General features: G+C 45.8%; 1 protein-coding gene across 3 annotated transcripts; it reads left to right on the plus strand.

Annotated features, from left to right (window-relative positions):
• Positions 1–201: 201 nt before the first annotated feature.
• Positions 202–9,471, plus strand: LOC101669853 (protein ACTIVITY OF BC1 COMPLEX KINASE 7, chloroplastic). Of its 3 annotated transcripts, XM_044540833.1 has the most exons (18): positions 202–423; positions 951–1,573; positions 1,827–1,970; positions 2,160–2,285; positions 2,647–2,734; positions 3,146–3,239; positions 3,805–3,898; positions 4,642–4,696; positions 5,376–5,467; positions 6,308–6,478; positions 6,629–6,685; positions 6,774–6,857; positions 6,945–7,029; positions 7,974–8,035; positions 8,339–8,413; positions 8,516–8,620; positions 8,792–8,933; positions 9,129–9,471. In XM_044540833.1, exons 2-18 carry the CDS (start codon positions 968–970, stop codon positions 9,200–9,202), a joined length of 2,154 nt encoding a protein of 717 aa, XP_044396768.1. In that variant the 5' UTR covers positions 202–423; positions 951–967; the 3' UTR covers positions 9,203–9,471. The 3 variants fall into 3 exon arrangements, 2 of the variants coding, with proteins under 2 accessions (XP_044396768.1, XP_044396769.1); XR_006459576.1 differs by lacking the exons at positions 8,516–8,620; positions 8,792–8,933; positions 9,129–9,471 and having other exon boundaries at positions 260–567; positions 6,629–6,857; positions 8,339–8,400; XM_044540834.1 differs by lacking the exons at positions 7,974–8,035; positions 8,339–8,413; positions 8,516–8,620; positions 8,792–8,933; positions 9,129–9,471 and having other exon boundaries at positions 260–567; positions 6,945–7,106.
• Positions 9,472–14,843: the final 5,372 nt, after the last annotated feature.

Below are 14,843 nucleotides of genomic sequence, written 5' to 3' on the forward strand. Positions count from 1 at the left end.
CGGGGGGGGGGCAAATGATCAAAGTTAGAAGTAAAGTGAGGCAAACAAAAAATCCAAATTCTCAGTCGGAGGCTTACGTAGCACGAGTTACGCCACAAATTTTCCGCTGGTTTGATATCAGTTTGTAGGATTTTGAACGTTAAGACGCGCTCATGGATATTTAAGATATGATGGATAATAGCGGTGCGGACGTTTTTATGGGTGGTTTGATGTACACGTTGCCTAACAGTGTTAAAGTGTATAGTATTAAAATCGTCCCTCCTCGTGCGCCTCATTTTCCTCTCCACTTCGTGGCGGAGTGGTGTCCTCTTCCCAGCCAAGCCAAGCCAGGTGAGCCGAAGCTGCAGTTGCGAATCAGAGAAGTCACCGGCCTCCTCTTCCTCTCTCTTCTCCACGCCCCGAGAAATCAAAAGCCCACGTGAGGTACTCCTTGCTTGCCAAACTCCCACTCCCCCGCATCCACTCATTTCGCCCCTCTGTTCCGCCCAGTCCTTTTTCGTTTCTTCCGGAATCTGATGCTCGATTCCGCCGGCTCGCAGCGCCTTGGGTGAAACTGATTTACCGAAGGTGTAGTTTTTGGGATTCTGTATGTTTGCTGCATCTCTTTCTGGTAGATGCCCAGGCAGTCTTGTTGGACGAAATTCATGATTTTGATAATTTGGCCGTTAATTGACGATATGGTTCTTTTCTACCCTGATATATGTTTCTGATGGTTTCTTGACTAACTCATTCGGGACAATCTGTAGTTATTCCTTCTGAAAGAAAGTGTGTAGTTGATACGTAGTAACCATGTGGAACCAGGCCATTACTTATTTTGTTGGAAACTGGGAAGATCTTGTATAATTTAGGGCCTTCTCATTATTGTCTCTACCTTGTACTTGTGGTTAGAATGACATTTCATCGTGTTCCATATTTGTTTCATACTAATAATGGCAAGGCACTACACACAGGGGCTTTTGATTGTCCAATGGCGATGATGATGGCTGATCTTAGCTTTTCAGCGTCTATATCGAATGCCAAACTACCAAGGTATGGAAATGACTCTTCCTTGGTTAAGAGATCTTCAATGTTCCGAGCAGAAGCCCGGTCCACAGAATCCGAGAAATATACTACCAATGGCCGATCGAGGAAGATGGTTCCAACAACCGAATTGATGAGGAGCAAGGGCGGTGGCCGTGCAAGAACAGATACAGTTAATGGTTCTCTGAATGGAGCTGTCAATGGCTCAACCAAGGCGGTCATCAACGGTTCTACAAATGGCGTTGTCAACGGTTCGACCAGAGCAGTCATTAACGGTTCTCCAAAGGTGGTTGTTACTGGGACCAGTTTGGTGAATGGCAGCAACATGTCTTCTCTAGTTAAGACCCAGAAGCAAATGAGTGCTAGAGATGACCCCTTTGAAGAGGAGCTCAAGGTTTTGCCATCTGACGAGGGATTCAGTTGGGCAAAGGCTAACTACAACTCTGTGCAGAGGAGTATAGATATCTGGTCTTTCGTGCTTTCTCTTCGAATACGTATTTTATTTGACAATGCAAAATGGGCCTATCCAGGTGGATTCTCAGAGGAAAATCAGGTACATTAACTATGAAATGGCTAAGCAATTTAACCAGTAATTCTATAAGTTCAGTCAAGTCAGGATATGAAAAATACTGTAAGCTGCCATTTCCTTGAAAATCCCCAATGTGAAGGTGGTCTTGAAGTCCTGTTGTTAGCACATGAGAATTTTGCTTTAGTAATGGTGCAAAACCACATCAGTTTTGACTGCTTAAATGGGTTTATTCCTGTTTTACTGCACATGTTAACTGGAACCGCCTTTGAATTCGCAGAAAATCCGGAGGAGAAACACTGCATCATGGTTAAGAGAACAAGTATTGCAGCTTGGCCCAACTTTTATCAAGCTTGGACAGCTATCCTCCACAAGATCTGATTTGTTCCCAAAAGAATTCGTTGATGAGCTTGCAAAATTGCAGGTATTCATTCTTTGTCTAGGAAATTTTGGTGAAGGCTTCCTTTCTTTATCTCCTCTCTTCTGTTAAACTAGAATTATTTCTTTCTCGCAAAGGATTATTCCTGTTTACTGGCTTGTAGTAGTTTGTTACATGGTGTACTTCTTTAACAAAATAGTAAACATGCACCATGTACCTTTTGCTTTTCTGCAGGACAGAGTACCTGCATTTTCTCCTGAGAAGGCAAAGGCTTTCATAGAGAAGGAAATGGGGTGCTCAGTTGATGTTGCGTTCAAAGAATTTGAGGACCGTCCAATAGCTGCTGCTAGTCTTGGTCAGGTGCTTAGTTCCTACATTATCCAGCATATACATTTTCCCTACTCATTGACAATTCAGGCAGCGTCATATTATATCATTATTAGTATTTAAGAAGAATATAAAATATACATATTTTTCCTTTCATGCCAGTTAAACTATTTAATTACCATATACAGTGTTCTTATTTTCATAATTCATATGTAAAATGTTTGCCTATAATTTGTGCCAGTTTATATCTGATGTCTTTGTCTTTTACTGTGACATACTGATGATACTACACCATTGAGATTAGTGGTCATATTTGTCTAATGTCAGTCTTTATGATCTTTATGCCGTGTTTCTTCAAATTGTACTTACAAATTCCCGTGATATCAATTTTCAGGTACATCGTGCGGTGCTTCATAATGGAGAGAGAGTTGCAGTGAAAGTTCAACGACCAGGGCTCAGAAAACTTTTTGATATTGACCTAAGTAAGAGACATGTGTTATTGGTGTTAAGTAGAGAACTATTGCTTATTTAACAAACAGAACAAATAACTCACATATATGTTGTTGGTGTTCTTAAATCAGAAACTATTGCTTATTTAACAAACAAAACTAATATAAGTTGAGATGATTTATTTATTATTCTTGAAAATATAGCGGTTACTATTCTAATTAGTTCCATACTTCCAGTGAATTTGATAGTATTTTTATCTTTTATACATGCAGAAATAGGTGAAATTAAGAACTTATGTGTTTCTTCTTTTTAAAGTTCCTCTCATTTCTTGCATAAGTTTATAAAAGTCACAATTATTTCCTGTCTATTATTTACCCAAACTGTTGTATGTTAAATGTTTTATAAATTTCTTAATAATTCTAGTCATCTTTGCTTTCTTCTAGGGAATCTAAAGCTAGTAGCCGAGTATTTTCAGAGAAGTGAAAAATTTGGAGGTCCTTCAAGGGACTGGATTGGTATTTATGATGAATGTTCCAAGTAAGTATACATCAATGTATTGGACCATCCATATGCATTATTTGTAATAATCCATTATTCAGCTATGGATACAATGTGCTTATTCTATGCCAGTTCCTGTTCAGTACCCAGTTCTTGTGAGAAATTATGTTGCTTTAGTGGAATGACTATTTGTATGCCATTTTATCTCATATTGTGACCTCGATATTTTTTCTAATCAATAAGTGTTGACTTGGTCATGCCAGTGTGCGATTTCATCATGTCTATTTTGGATTTATCCGTGTAAGTAACTGATAAGTTGACAAAGAAAACATGATATCAGATTGGCAAGGTTCAGGTAATTTATTACATATATTACCTATTTTTGGTTAGGTAGTACCTCACAACGGTTATATTCACTAAATTGTAAGAGAGGGTAATATATCATACATGGAACATCTTTGATTACGAAAACAGAGAATACATTGTAATAAAAGTAGTGATTGTCAGCTCTGTTCAGAGACAGAGATCTCAAATTATTCTAGTTTTTAGTATTGAAATTGAACTTACAAACAGAAGTTGACCACCCTGATTTCTGTGATTTCAGAATTTTGTATGAAGAAATTGATTACATCAATGAAGGAAAGAATGCAGACAGATTTCGTCGAGATTTCAGAAACATAAAATGGGTTCGCGTGCCAGTACGTCTTTTGGACTCCAAATGCAATTTTTTAGGGCTTTGTTTCAGTACTCCACTTTGAAGATACCCAAAATCATATAGCCCTACTCACAATACTTAATCAAATTAAGAACGGGCAAACATCCCCATGGGGAATGTTTTGAGTGTTTAATGTACAGTGACCAATCTGTCTGCTTGGTCTCTGTACCTCCAGCAGGCATCCTCTTGCAATCACCTGCCTGGTCTCATCCTGGTCCGCATGCAGCTTGTGATAATTGATACGAAAATCTGCAGCATTCCAAATAGCCTTTTGATTGATTAGTTCAGTACGGTGGTTTCTGTATATGAATGTTGTGAGGCACGGTATGGAGCATAAATCCTTTCTGTAGCATTAATTTATTTGGTTTTCAGACCTCATACATTTTCCATTCTTGTGTTTTGCCTTCCTAGGAAGGCCAATAGCAGAGAAAGTGGGGACGTTTTCTGACTTTCTGTTGCATATAATAGCCTATGATATGTTTGGGTTGATTGCTAGTGGGTAGCCCAAGCAGTAAAGGTTTGGTCAGGACAGATTGTACTCTTGGACGTGGCTTGTGGCTTGCTGTACCCCTTTAAATTGTAGTTGATGATTTTACTTGCATTCAATCAGCATAGAGATGCCTAAACTTTAGTTAAAGTGGAGTACTAAAACAAAACCCTTATTCTTTTCTTTCTGAAATCTTGCTTCAAAGTTTAAAATGACTTGCCATTATGCTGCTTCTGTAGCTTATCATGTGGGATTACACAACTGAAAAGGTGTTAACCCTGGAGTATGCTCCTGGTACGTGTTAATTATTTCTTGTAATTTGAAGTAACCCGAGTTAACTTTTTCTTGAGAGTTTGTATTTTTCACAATGGTTATCCATTTATAAAGTGATTTGTTAGACATGTTAGTTATTATTTAGTGAAATCAGTTATGATGCCATACAGTTTCTTTTTCTTGTATAGATTTGAAGTACTCCCTCCGACCCAAATTAATTGTCACAACTTTAGTACAAAGTTTCACTAAAGCTGCGACGATTAATTTGGATCGGATGGAGTAATATACATGCATATTACCTTGTCATGCAGAATAGGCTTGCACAAACTAATCCACTTTCAGTTACTTATTATATGGTTATGCCAATTATTGATCTTCAATCCCCTGTCTCGCCTGAGAGAATTCTAATAAGTACATCAATAAATCCATTATATCTAGCCATGTATGATCACATATATTTCTACACGCCAAATTAATGTGACTACCTTCTGGTTCAACTTTTGCTGTCAAAGGAATTTTACATATTTCTGTTGTCTTTTCACTTAATACAACGAAGATCAAGCACAGTGTTTTAGCGGACGATTGTCCTTTCAGTTGTAACTCAGACCAATTTTTTCCAGTTGTAATGCGGAAGTATATGTTTTTATAACATTTTTTACCATGAAATATTCTATTTTAATCTGTGTTGTCATTTATACAGGTATTAAGATAAACAACTTGGCGGTGCTAGACAGCCGGGGATATAGTCGTTCTCTGATTGCATCCCGTTCAATAGAGTCGTACCTCATTCAGGTCAATGTTTTCTTAGTGTACCTTTTATGTTTGTACAAAGCTCGGTTTAGTTGCTTGTGATTTTTTACATAATTTATAGAAAACGCTTCTCACAACACAATGTCTACTCTTCTAAGAAAACTGATAGAAGACTTGTTTAATAATTCATTATTGGGCTATTGCCTTTGTAAATTTCCTATTTGTTGCCTGTCAAATGTGACTAAAACCTGTGAGTATCATGTTTAACACTGGGCTTGTTTTTAGTTGAAGAATTTTTATCTGGGAAGTATTAACCATGCAGTTTGGGCTATTAACTGGCTGGTTTCAAGAGAGTTTGCATGATCTTATTAGATTACTTTTGTTTTCTTAAATGAGAGGCCAGGGTAAACATGGCACACTTTACATTTTGTATCAAAAATTAGATGGTCTGGCTCTGCTTCAGTACTAGTCTCGTTTTTTTAAGCCTGGACTCTTTGGCTGCCTTTACTCCATGATTCCACATTTTGCCTAGTAAAAATCTCAAAGGATGCTGTTGGCAATAATTTAAGAAATACATATCGACCACACATGTTGGCTCGTAAGTATCGAACCATGCAGTCCTTATAATTTCAAAGAAGTGGCGGTATTGCTAGATGATATAAAATTCCTGGATCCTGTACAGTGGTGCAGTTGGCTGCCTGGTTGTCTTAATAGATGTTTAAGCATGCACAACCTTCACTCACTCATTCTCCAAAGTTCTGTGTTATATATTTTGTATATTCTGTTTTATGCTCAATATTGACACCAAGTTATTTCTTTTTTTAGTGGATCAGTGCATGTGATAGTTATTTGCACTAAGATTTTATTCCATGTAAAACACAGATACTGAAGACCGGTTTCTTCCATGCTGATCCTCATCCTGGAAACCTTGCCATAGACAAGGATGGCTCTCTAATATATTATGATTTTGGAATGATGGGTGAAATCAAATCATTCACTCGAGATAGATTACTCTCCTTGTTCTATGCCGTGTATGAGAAGGATGCGAACAAGGTATCTTCATATCCTCATATGAGTGGTGCACACATAATAGTTTTCTGAATTTTCCTAGCATCTTACCTTGCATGGTATTGAGTAATTTAAGATGCTCATATTTTGGGCAGTACATATATTCTCTCTTTCTCAGCCAGCTCTATCTTACAGGTTATAAAAGCTTTAATTGATCTGGAAGCTCTTCAGCCAACAGGAGACCTCTCGCCGGTTTGTAGGACATGTTATTTCCTGGGCAGAAAAGTTATTGAAGAAATTTCATTCAACATTTATTTTCTGCCCCCTTTTCGTTATACAGGTAAGAAGGTCCGTACAATATTTCTTGGACAATCTGCTGAGCCAGTCACCGGATCAACAGCAGACTCTAGCTGCAATTGGAGAGGTTGCCTAACCTTATAATTTTACATGAATCAGTTTGCATGTAAAAAGACTGAGATATTGAAGTTAATCCTGTGTTTTACCTTCCCAGGACTTGTTTGCAATTGCGCAAGATCAACCTTTCCGTTTTCCTTCCACATTTACGTTCGTCATAAGGGCATTCTCAACTCTTGAAGGTTCTCCATTCTCGTATATCTTGACAACATTACAATATCTACGGATCCATTTCTTTCGATAGTATCACTTCTGATTTCTTCTTCATTTTTATGAATGCAATGTCTTGATGATTTGGTACAGATATCTCAGTATGTTCTTGGTTATAATCTTGCAAAATGTTCCTCATTTGCAAACAGTATATTATAAACAATAACAAAGGAAAAATGCATCTCTACCTGTTGTTAAAAGGATATAATGGCTCTAAGCTGCAAAACATATTCATTCCACTTTGAAGAATCTCTTCTCATCATTCGAAGGTCATTAGTTATTTGTAGTAAATCAATTTTATGCACTTGCTGCAAATGGGGTGACGTGTTTTGTTATGTCGTCTGTGGTTGAGATCGAGACTTGAGAGTGGACTTTGTGCAGTGCATGCACCCAGGTGATTTGATGAAAAATTAGAAGACACATATTAAATTATAAGAAATTCAAAACCTTTTGTGGATATACATTGTTGGCTGGATTGTGAACCTACAAAAATTGAGCCAAAATGTGTCCATTTGCGTCATGTACAAATAAAGAAGGAACAACTGTCTAGAACTGACTGTAACTGTACATAAATTTTTTGGTGCATAACACAAATGAGCATGTTTTTTCGCCACAATTTTACATGTGTAAAAAAATCAATGAAGACAAGCAGTTTCGGATTTTTTATTCAGAACTTGTATACTCCTTGAGTGATTTTTCTAATTCTACCACCCAGGCGCCCACAGCACAGCACTTAACGTTTGGCCGAGTGAAATGAAGCATATATCTTGAGACCTGCTCCAGGCCTCTAAACACTCACACTGATATTCAAATTATTAGCTATGTGATTAACTTAATAAAAAGTTTACCTATTTACCATCTGTTAGATTAACTATTTGTCGGTCAATGATTGTGTTGGTATATTCATGTTTCACAGGCATCGGGTACATACTGGATCCTGATTTTTCCTTTGTCAAAGTTGCTGCACCATATGCACAGGTTAGGATTATTCTCCATCCTACCATTACTCCTCCATCCACTATGTTTTCTTTTCTTTATCCTTTTTTTAGAAAATGGAAGCATGTTTTCTCTGCTCTCTTAAATTTTCAGAAGTGGACTCCAACTTGCTAGAGCATATAGAAGTTGTTACCAAGATAGATCATCTTGTTAATATGCTATGCTCGTGTGCAACTTGTTATTTCTGCTAACATAGTTCTGTTCCATTTTCCTCATAACAGCAGAAACTCTTTATCCTTTCAACATCTATCTGTGAATTCTAACCTTATTCCATTTGAACTCCAGGAACTGCTAGACTTGAAAACGAGACGAAGAGCTGGACCTGAATTAGTCCAGGAGATAAGAAAGCAAGCAAATGATGTAAAGACTTAAATCTGTGATTGATATGATTTTCTCATTTTCCCTCGTTTCTACGCTTCTAGTTGTTGCGCATGCCATTGACTGCTATCACCATATATACAGGCCCGTGATTCTACGATCTCAATGCCCTACAGAATCCAACGGATCGAGGATTTTGTGGGGCAACTCGAGTCGGGTGATCTGAAACTCAGAGTCAGAGTACTTGAGGTATGGCTCTGCTGATGACTTTACTTCTGTCTAGCACCTTTTTCTGTCATCATAAATTAATGGCAAGCACTTGTTGTGTGCTCAGTAACTCCTAGTTTGAAAACATAGTGTTTCCACTATTTGTTGCTTTGGTCGGAAGTCAACCTGAAACTTACATGATGGCATTTGCAGTCGGAACGAGCTGCTCGTAAAGCTAACGTACTTCAGATGGCGACCATGTATACAGCCATGGGTGGTACTCTCTTGAATATTGGGGTCGTCATGGGTAGTCAAGGAAACCAAATAGTCGCAAATGGGTCTTTCATCGGCGCAGGTAGGATTTGTTACTTGTTTCCTGAAAAATCCGCTCGACAAATTCTCCATAATACGACAACTTTCAACCTTATATGAAAGTTTTCATTATCTTTGCTTGTATTTGTACTATAAGCTAACCTGAATTTAAACTACTGATGTTTTCAACATGTCCTTTCTTGATTGGTCCAATTCTTGCTCCCAACTGAACTTGCAGGCATTTTCTTGGCATTATTGGTTGCATCTATGCGAAGAGTGAAGAAACTCGAGAAATTCGAGACGATGATGTGATCGCCGGGCTTCATTTTGGACATCTGCACAAAAACCAAGACAAAGGGTTCACACTTTTGTAAAGAAATTAAATGGGAACTGCTTTCTCATTCATAGGTAAATAATATACTTAGATTATGTAGGAGCAACATTCTTCCTGAAAATATTGTATCTTGTTGAAACCTGTAAAAATCTGTCCAAGCAGTATACATTCTTTTAGCAGAAAGCTCAGATTATTCATCCGCAAATGGTTAAAAGAGCTGGAGAATTAATTTATGCTTTATCTTACAGTTCCTGATTCTGTTTCCCTAATGCCCTGAAAATATTGTCCTTTGTTGTTTGCTTCCCAACGAGATTGGTGCAATCCACCTGATTCTGTTTTGCACCCAAGAAGATTGTTTCTCTCCAGAATTGCGCTGTTAAAATCGCTTTCAAATGCCTATCAAATAGGGCTCAGCCTTTCATATCTCAGCTCATACATCATGATAAAACGGGTTTCATTGGGGGGACAGGGATAACCAAAAACTTCACTTACGCTGCTGATATGGTCCAGTCCTGCTTCAAAAGGCAAAAACCTGTTATTGTTGTAAGGCTCGATTTCCAGAAAGCTTTTGGCTCAGTTTCCTGGTCAGCTCTATCGACTATCATGAGGGTCAAAGGGTTTCGACATCTTAGTGTCGTTGGATTTAAAATCTTAACGTGTCGAGTCATTCAGCGGTGCTGCTAAACGGCAGGCCCTTCCGCCCTTGGTTTCAGTGTTGTCGTGGTCTTTTTCGACAAAGGGTGTATTTTATTGGCTTAAAATGAAGCATTACGAGGATACAAAATATAATGAGCACACACCCAGCCTCTGCATAGGTAGGTGCACACAGCCAATATCAACACATGCACACAAAAAATACGTCATAAATAGCATGTGTAGGCGAGAGAGAGAAAAAAGCGATCAGATCCGCGATCGGCAAACTACGACAATGACCTTATTCGCACCAACCATCTCATGACACCACATGGACGACGAGGTTGTTCAACAGCAACGCCTTCATGAAGGGAGCGACGCTCAAACGCCACCGTCACCGAATTCATCCAGAATCTAGGTTTTCACCTTGAAAAACCAGTCCGAGCATATCCGAGCAATGCGTTCAACAAGGTAACAATGTAAAAACATCGTCATTGCTAGGTATAACCAACTCGGGTATGACCTAGGCTTTTACTCCGGGGCTCGAGACCAAGTACTGGAGTACCAGCACCATCGACGTCACTTATGTGTTGTCGCCACCACTTATTTGCGATACCAGCAGCTACATACGATTGTTGTCACTGCTGCACAACCATTCCTCTGCGTCAAATCATCGTCCATAATTTGCATCTCACTGCGAAGTCAACCATCGGATCTACAAGGAGAAATCCTGACGAAGACATTTCGGTGACCACCGTAATTCGCCGTGGTGGCGGCGGACATGAACAAAGGGGCACCTCGCCAGAGAAAACTCTGCACAGGCCCATCAGCCCAAGGACGAACATGGCCGAACTAGAGCCCGGAAGGCAGATCACCATCGCTAGATCAGGAGAGCGTAGCCGTCAGATCAACACGACACTTTTCGAGCATACCCGATGTTGTGCTGCCGGGATCCGAAGCCGTTGTCGCCCGCGATCCGCATCGCTTAGCCGGTGCCGACGTGCCGTTGAGTACAACCATGCGACAAACCAGAATCCATCGCCAGGGAGACTCCGTAGAGCACGCCTGATGCCGCGCTGTCGGGATACAAAGCCGTTGCCCGTGTTAGGCAGAATAAGCCGCGGCGACGAGCTCACCGCGTCGGGCGCGTGTATGGGCGCGCGCCAGACGTAGCGGGCGTGTTGGGACCGCGGGGAGCGTGTGCGTAGGCGTGCGTGTGTGCGTGGGTGCGGTGCATGGGCGTGTCCATGTGATCGAACACCGCACGGGTGTGTGTAGAGGTAGCCGTTGGCGCGCGGGGTGAGCACGTTGAGCTGGTCCATCGCGGGCTCGCCGTGCCCGGGCGTGTGCGTGCATGTCGGGGAGGCGCGGTAGAAGCGGGCGGGACAGGTGCTCGACGTGGGCTGGGACGTGGGTGCGTGCCCGGCGCGTCCCTGGGTATAAGACCCCGTGTAATGGTTCTGCTCTGTGACGAGTTCGTGCTCGTGGAATACAAGGCCGTGCGTGCGGCGGCAGCGTTCGTGCGCTGGAGAAACTCCGTGTTCTTCCTCCTCCTTCCTTCTTCTTCCTTGAGTGAGCCACGACGAGGGAGAGCGAGCTGAGTGACAGGGAGAGGAGGGCACCGGCGAGGGAGGCGCGGCAACAACATTTGGCATCAGAGCCACGTTCTGTCCAGGGCGCGCCGGCGATGTCGATCGTCCCCTACGGCGGCGGTGCTAGCGGTTCGTTGCCGTAGTAGGTGCCGCTGCTCACCGGAGAGAACTACACGGCGTGGTCGATCAAGGTGGAGGCAAACCTTGATGCGGCCGGGCTGTGGGAGGCGGTGGTCGTGCCGGAGGACGCGGCGGCCGCCGTGATCGCGAAGAAGGATAAGCCGGCGAGGGCGTATCTGCTCGGCGCGCTCGCGAAGGACTTGCTGCTGCAGGTGGCGGCAAAGAAAACTGCGGCGGAGGTATGGGCAAGCCTGAAGGCGCGGTTCGTCGGCGCGGACCGCGTGCGGGCGGCGCGGCTGGGCACACTGCGCGGGGAGTTCGAGCTCCTGCGCATGGCGAGCGGCGACACGCTGGACGAGTTCGCCGGCAAGCTCGGTGGCATGGCGGCGCGTTACGCGGCGCTCGGCTCAACCCTGGAAGACGCCGCGCTGGTGAAGAAGCTGCTCGACTCCGTGCCGGACCGCCTGTACGCGGCGGTGGCCGGGATCGAGCAGTTTTGCGACGTGTCGACGATGCCGTTCGAGGAGGCGCTCGGGCGACTGAAAGCGTTCGACGAACGGCTCCGACGACGCGGGCAGGCAGGCGGCGAGAGCGCGGACGGGCAGCTGATGTTCACCGCGGCGCAATGGCGGGCGCGTGAACGACAGCGAGGCGGAGCTCGGGACGACGACGACGGGGCGCGCAGCGAGGCGTCGGGCTTCGGCGGCAACCGGAAGGGCCGGTGCTACAAGTGCGGCGAGCGGGGTCACTTCAAACGTGACTGCCCGCGGTGGAAGAAGGCGCCGGCGCCGGAGCATGCACTGCTGGTCGACGGGGACGCCGAGGACGCCGGGCTGCTCTGAGCTGCGGCTTAGGGCGCGAATGTTAGGCAGAATAAGCCGCGGCGACGAGCTCACCGCGTCGGGCGCGTGTATGGGCGCGCGCCAAACGTAGCGGGCGCGTCGGGACCGCGGGGAGCGTGTGTGCGTGGGTGCGGTGCATGGGCGTGTCCATGTGATCAAACACCGCACGGGTGTGTGTAGAGGTAGCCGTTGGCGCGTGGGGTGAGCACGTTGAGCTGGTCCATCGCGGGCTCGCCGCGCCCGGGCGTGTGCGTGCATGTCGGGGAGGGCGCGGTAGAAGCGGGCGGGACGGGTGCTCGACGTGGGCTGGGACGTGGGTGCATGCCCGGCGCATCCCTGGGTATAAGACCCCGTCTAATGCTTCTGCTCTGTGACGAGTTCGTGCTCGTGGAATACAAGGCCGTGCGTGCGGCGGCAGCGTTCGTGCGCTGGAGAAACTTCGTGTTCTTCCCCCTCCTTCCTTCTTCTTCCTTGAGTGAGCCACGGTGAGGGAGAGCGAACTAAGTGACAGGGAGAGGAGGGCACCGGCGAGGGAGGCGCGGCAACAACAGCCCGGCTGGGGAGGACTTGCCGCCGACGCATGCTGCTGCACTGCCATGCAGCCATGCACGCTGAGGGGCTGCTCTGCCTAGCAGCTGCTCGGAAACAAGCACCGCACCCATGCCGTCTCGTGCCTTGGCCCCGAAGAGAAGGCCTCGCCGCCGCCGCCGCGTGGGCTTTGCCCGGTAGCCCCTTGTGGCGGCGGCGAGGGAAGAGCAGGCCGAAGGTAGTCTCCCCAGCGGCTGACTGGGCGCCCCGGTGCAGCCGTCGTGGTCTTAGGCAAGAAGACCCGTTTTCACCTCACCTGTTTATAATGGGCGCGTCTAAGCGAGTGGTCGTTAGGCCAACTCCAACAGACCCCCAAATAGCCCGGCTGCGTCCGTTTAAGCCTAAACGGACAGACGAGCCGGCCCAACGCGCAACTCCATTCTCAAATTGTATCCGTTTTTCGTCCGGCTCAACCCATTCCTAGCGCATACTTGAGCGAGCTATGTAGTCGCGCAGACAACGAATGGACGTGCACACGACGTCTGCCTCGGGCCCGCGTGCCGGCTGTCCAACTACCTCCCACCGCCCCTAGTCAATGCGCACGGGTGGATGGGCCCCCAAGTTAGCCACCCAGACGGCCCCTGGCCACGTCCTTTTTTATGGCGAAGCCGTGGACTACCACTGCCACTTCCACTTCCCCGTCCCCATCCACTTCCCCACCATTGCCCCCTCCATCGGAGACACCAAACCCTAGCCGCAGTCCACCTCGCTCCCCGCCGACCATGGGCTTCTGGAAGTGGCACCCCGACAAGAAGTGCAAGGACGACCGCGAGGCGAGGTCGTCGCCCGCCTCGTCCGGAAGCGCGGCCAACCACTCCACCTCGCTGGCCTCCTTCTCGATCTCCTCATCGACGGCCGCGCCACGCTTCCGACCCTATGTCAAGGTCGAAGTGTGCCGCCGGTACTGGGAGGCCGACACCCCGCTGCCGTGGTCAGATGCGCACCTCCCCAATGGGTGGCATCTGAGCCCGGATCGGGTGCCCATTCCCCCCGTCCCGACGATCGGCGTGCCCGCCTCCAGGAGATCGCCCGCCGTCATGCCAGGATTCAGCCCGAGCTCCTCTCCGACCGCTGGTATGCCATCGACTCACCCCTCTGGGACACATGGTTCTAGGACGAGCACGGCATGCGCCGGGAAACCGAGCCCGCCAAGAGTGCGCGGCCGCACGCGGGTGCGTGGCCTGACGCCGACACCGTCTACCTCCCCGTGCCGCCACCCCCGCAGCCTCCCGGCATGAAGGCCGAGGAGGAGGAGCGGCACCTGTAGGCCGTCATGGAGGACTTGGAGCAAAAGCCTCCTCAAAGTCAGTTTTGCCCGAAAGGCAAGAGTCCCACTCGGACTCCAGGACCAAACGCCACAAATCCTTGGCGTCTGGACCAGACGCCATGGGCCTCGGCGTCTGGCCCAGGGCCAGATGCCAGGGTCTCTGGCATTTGGCCCCCTGGCCTCCGCAAAACTCCTTTTGCACCAACCTAAAGCCTTGTAGGCTTCACCCCTTGGTCGAAGCATATCATCCTATATATCAATCTTTACCTCCGGACCATTCCGGAGCTCTCCGTCATGTTCGTGATCTCATCCGGGACTCCGAACAACATTCGGTCACAAACATACATAACTCATATAATACTATATCGTCAACGAACGTTAAGCGTGCGGACCCTACGGGTTCGAAAACTATGTAGACATGACCGAGACATCTCTCTGGTCAATAACCAATAGCGGAACCTGGATGCCCATATTGGTTCCTACATATTCTACGAAGATCTTTATCGGTCGAACCTTATGACAACATACGTTATTCTCTTTGTCATCAGTATGTTACTTGCCCGAGATTCGATCATCG

Source organism: Triticum aestivum, chromosome 5D (assembly GCF_018294505.1).
Source record: "Triticum aestivum cultivar Chinese Spring chromosome 5D, IWGSC CS RefSeq v2.1, whole genome shotgun sequence".
NCBI lineage: Eukaryota > Viridiplantae > Streptophyta > Magnoliopsida > Poales > Poaceae > Triticum > Triticum aestivum.

Excerpts from the sequence above, each read along its gene's own strand:
- LOC101669853 (XM_044540833.1), top strand. The coding sequence starts at position 968 with ATGGCGATGATGATGGCTGATCTTAGCTTTTCAGCGTCTATATCGAAT. Across the intron at positions 2,735-3,145 it reads ACTTTTTGATATTGACCTAA|GGAATCTAAAGCTAGTAGCC; the intron begins GTAAGAGACATG and ends GCTTTCTTCTAG. Across the intron at positions 8,621-8,791 it reads TCAGAGTCAGAGTACTTGAG|TCGGAACGAGCTGCTCGTAA; the intron begins GTATGGCTCTGC and ends TGGCATTTGCAG.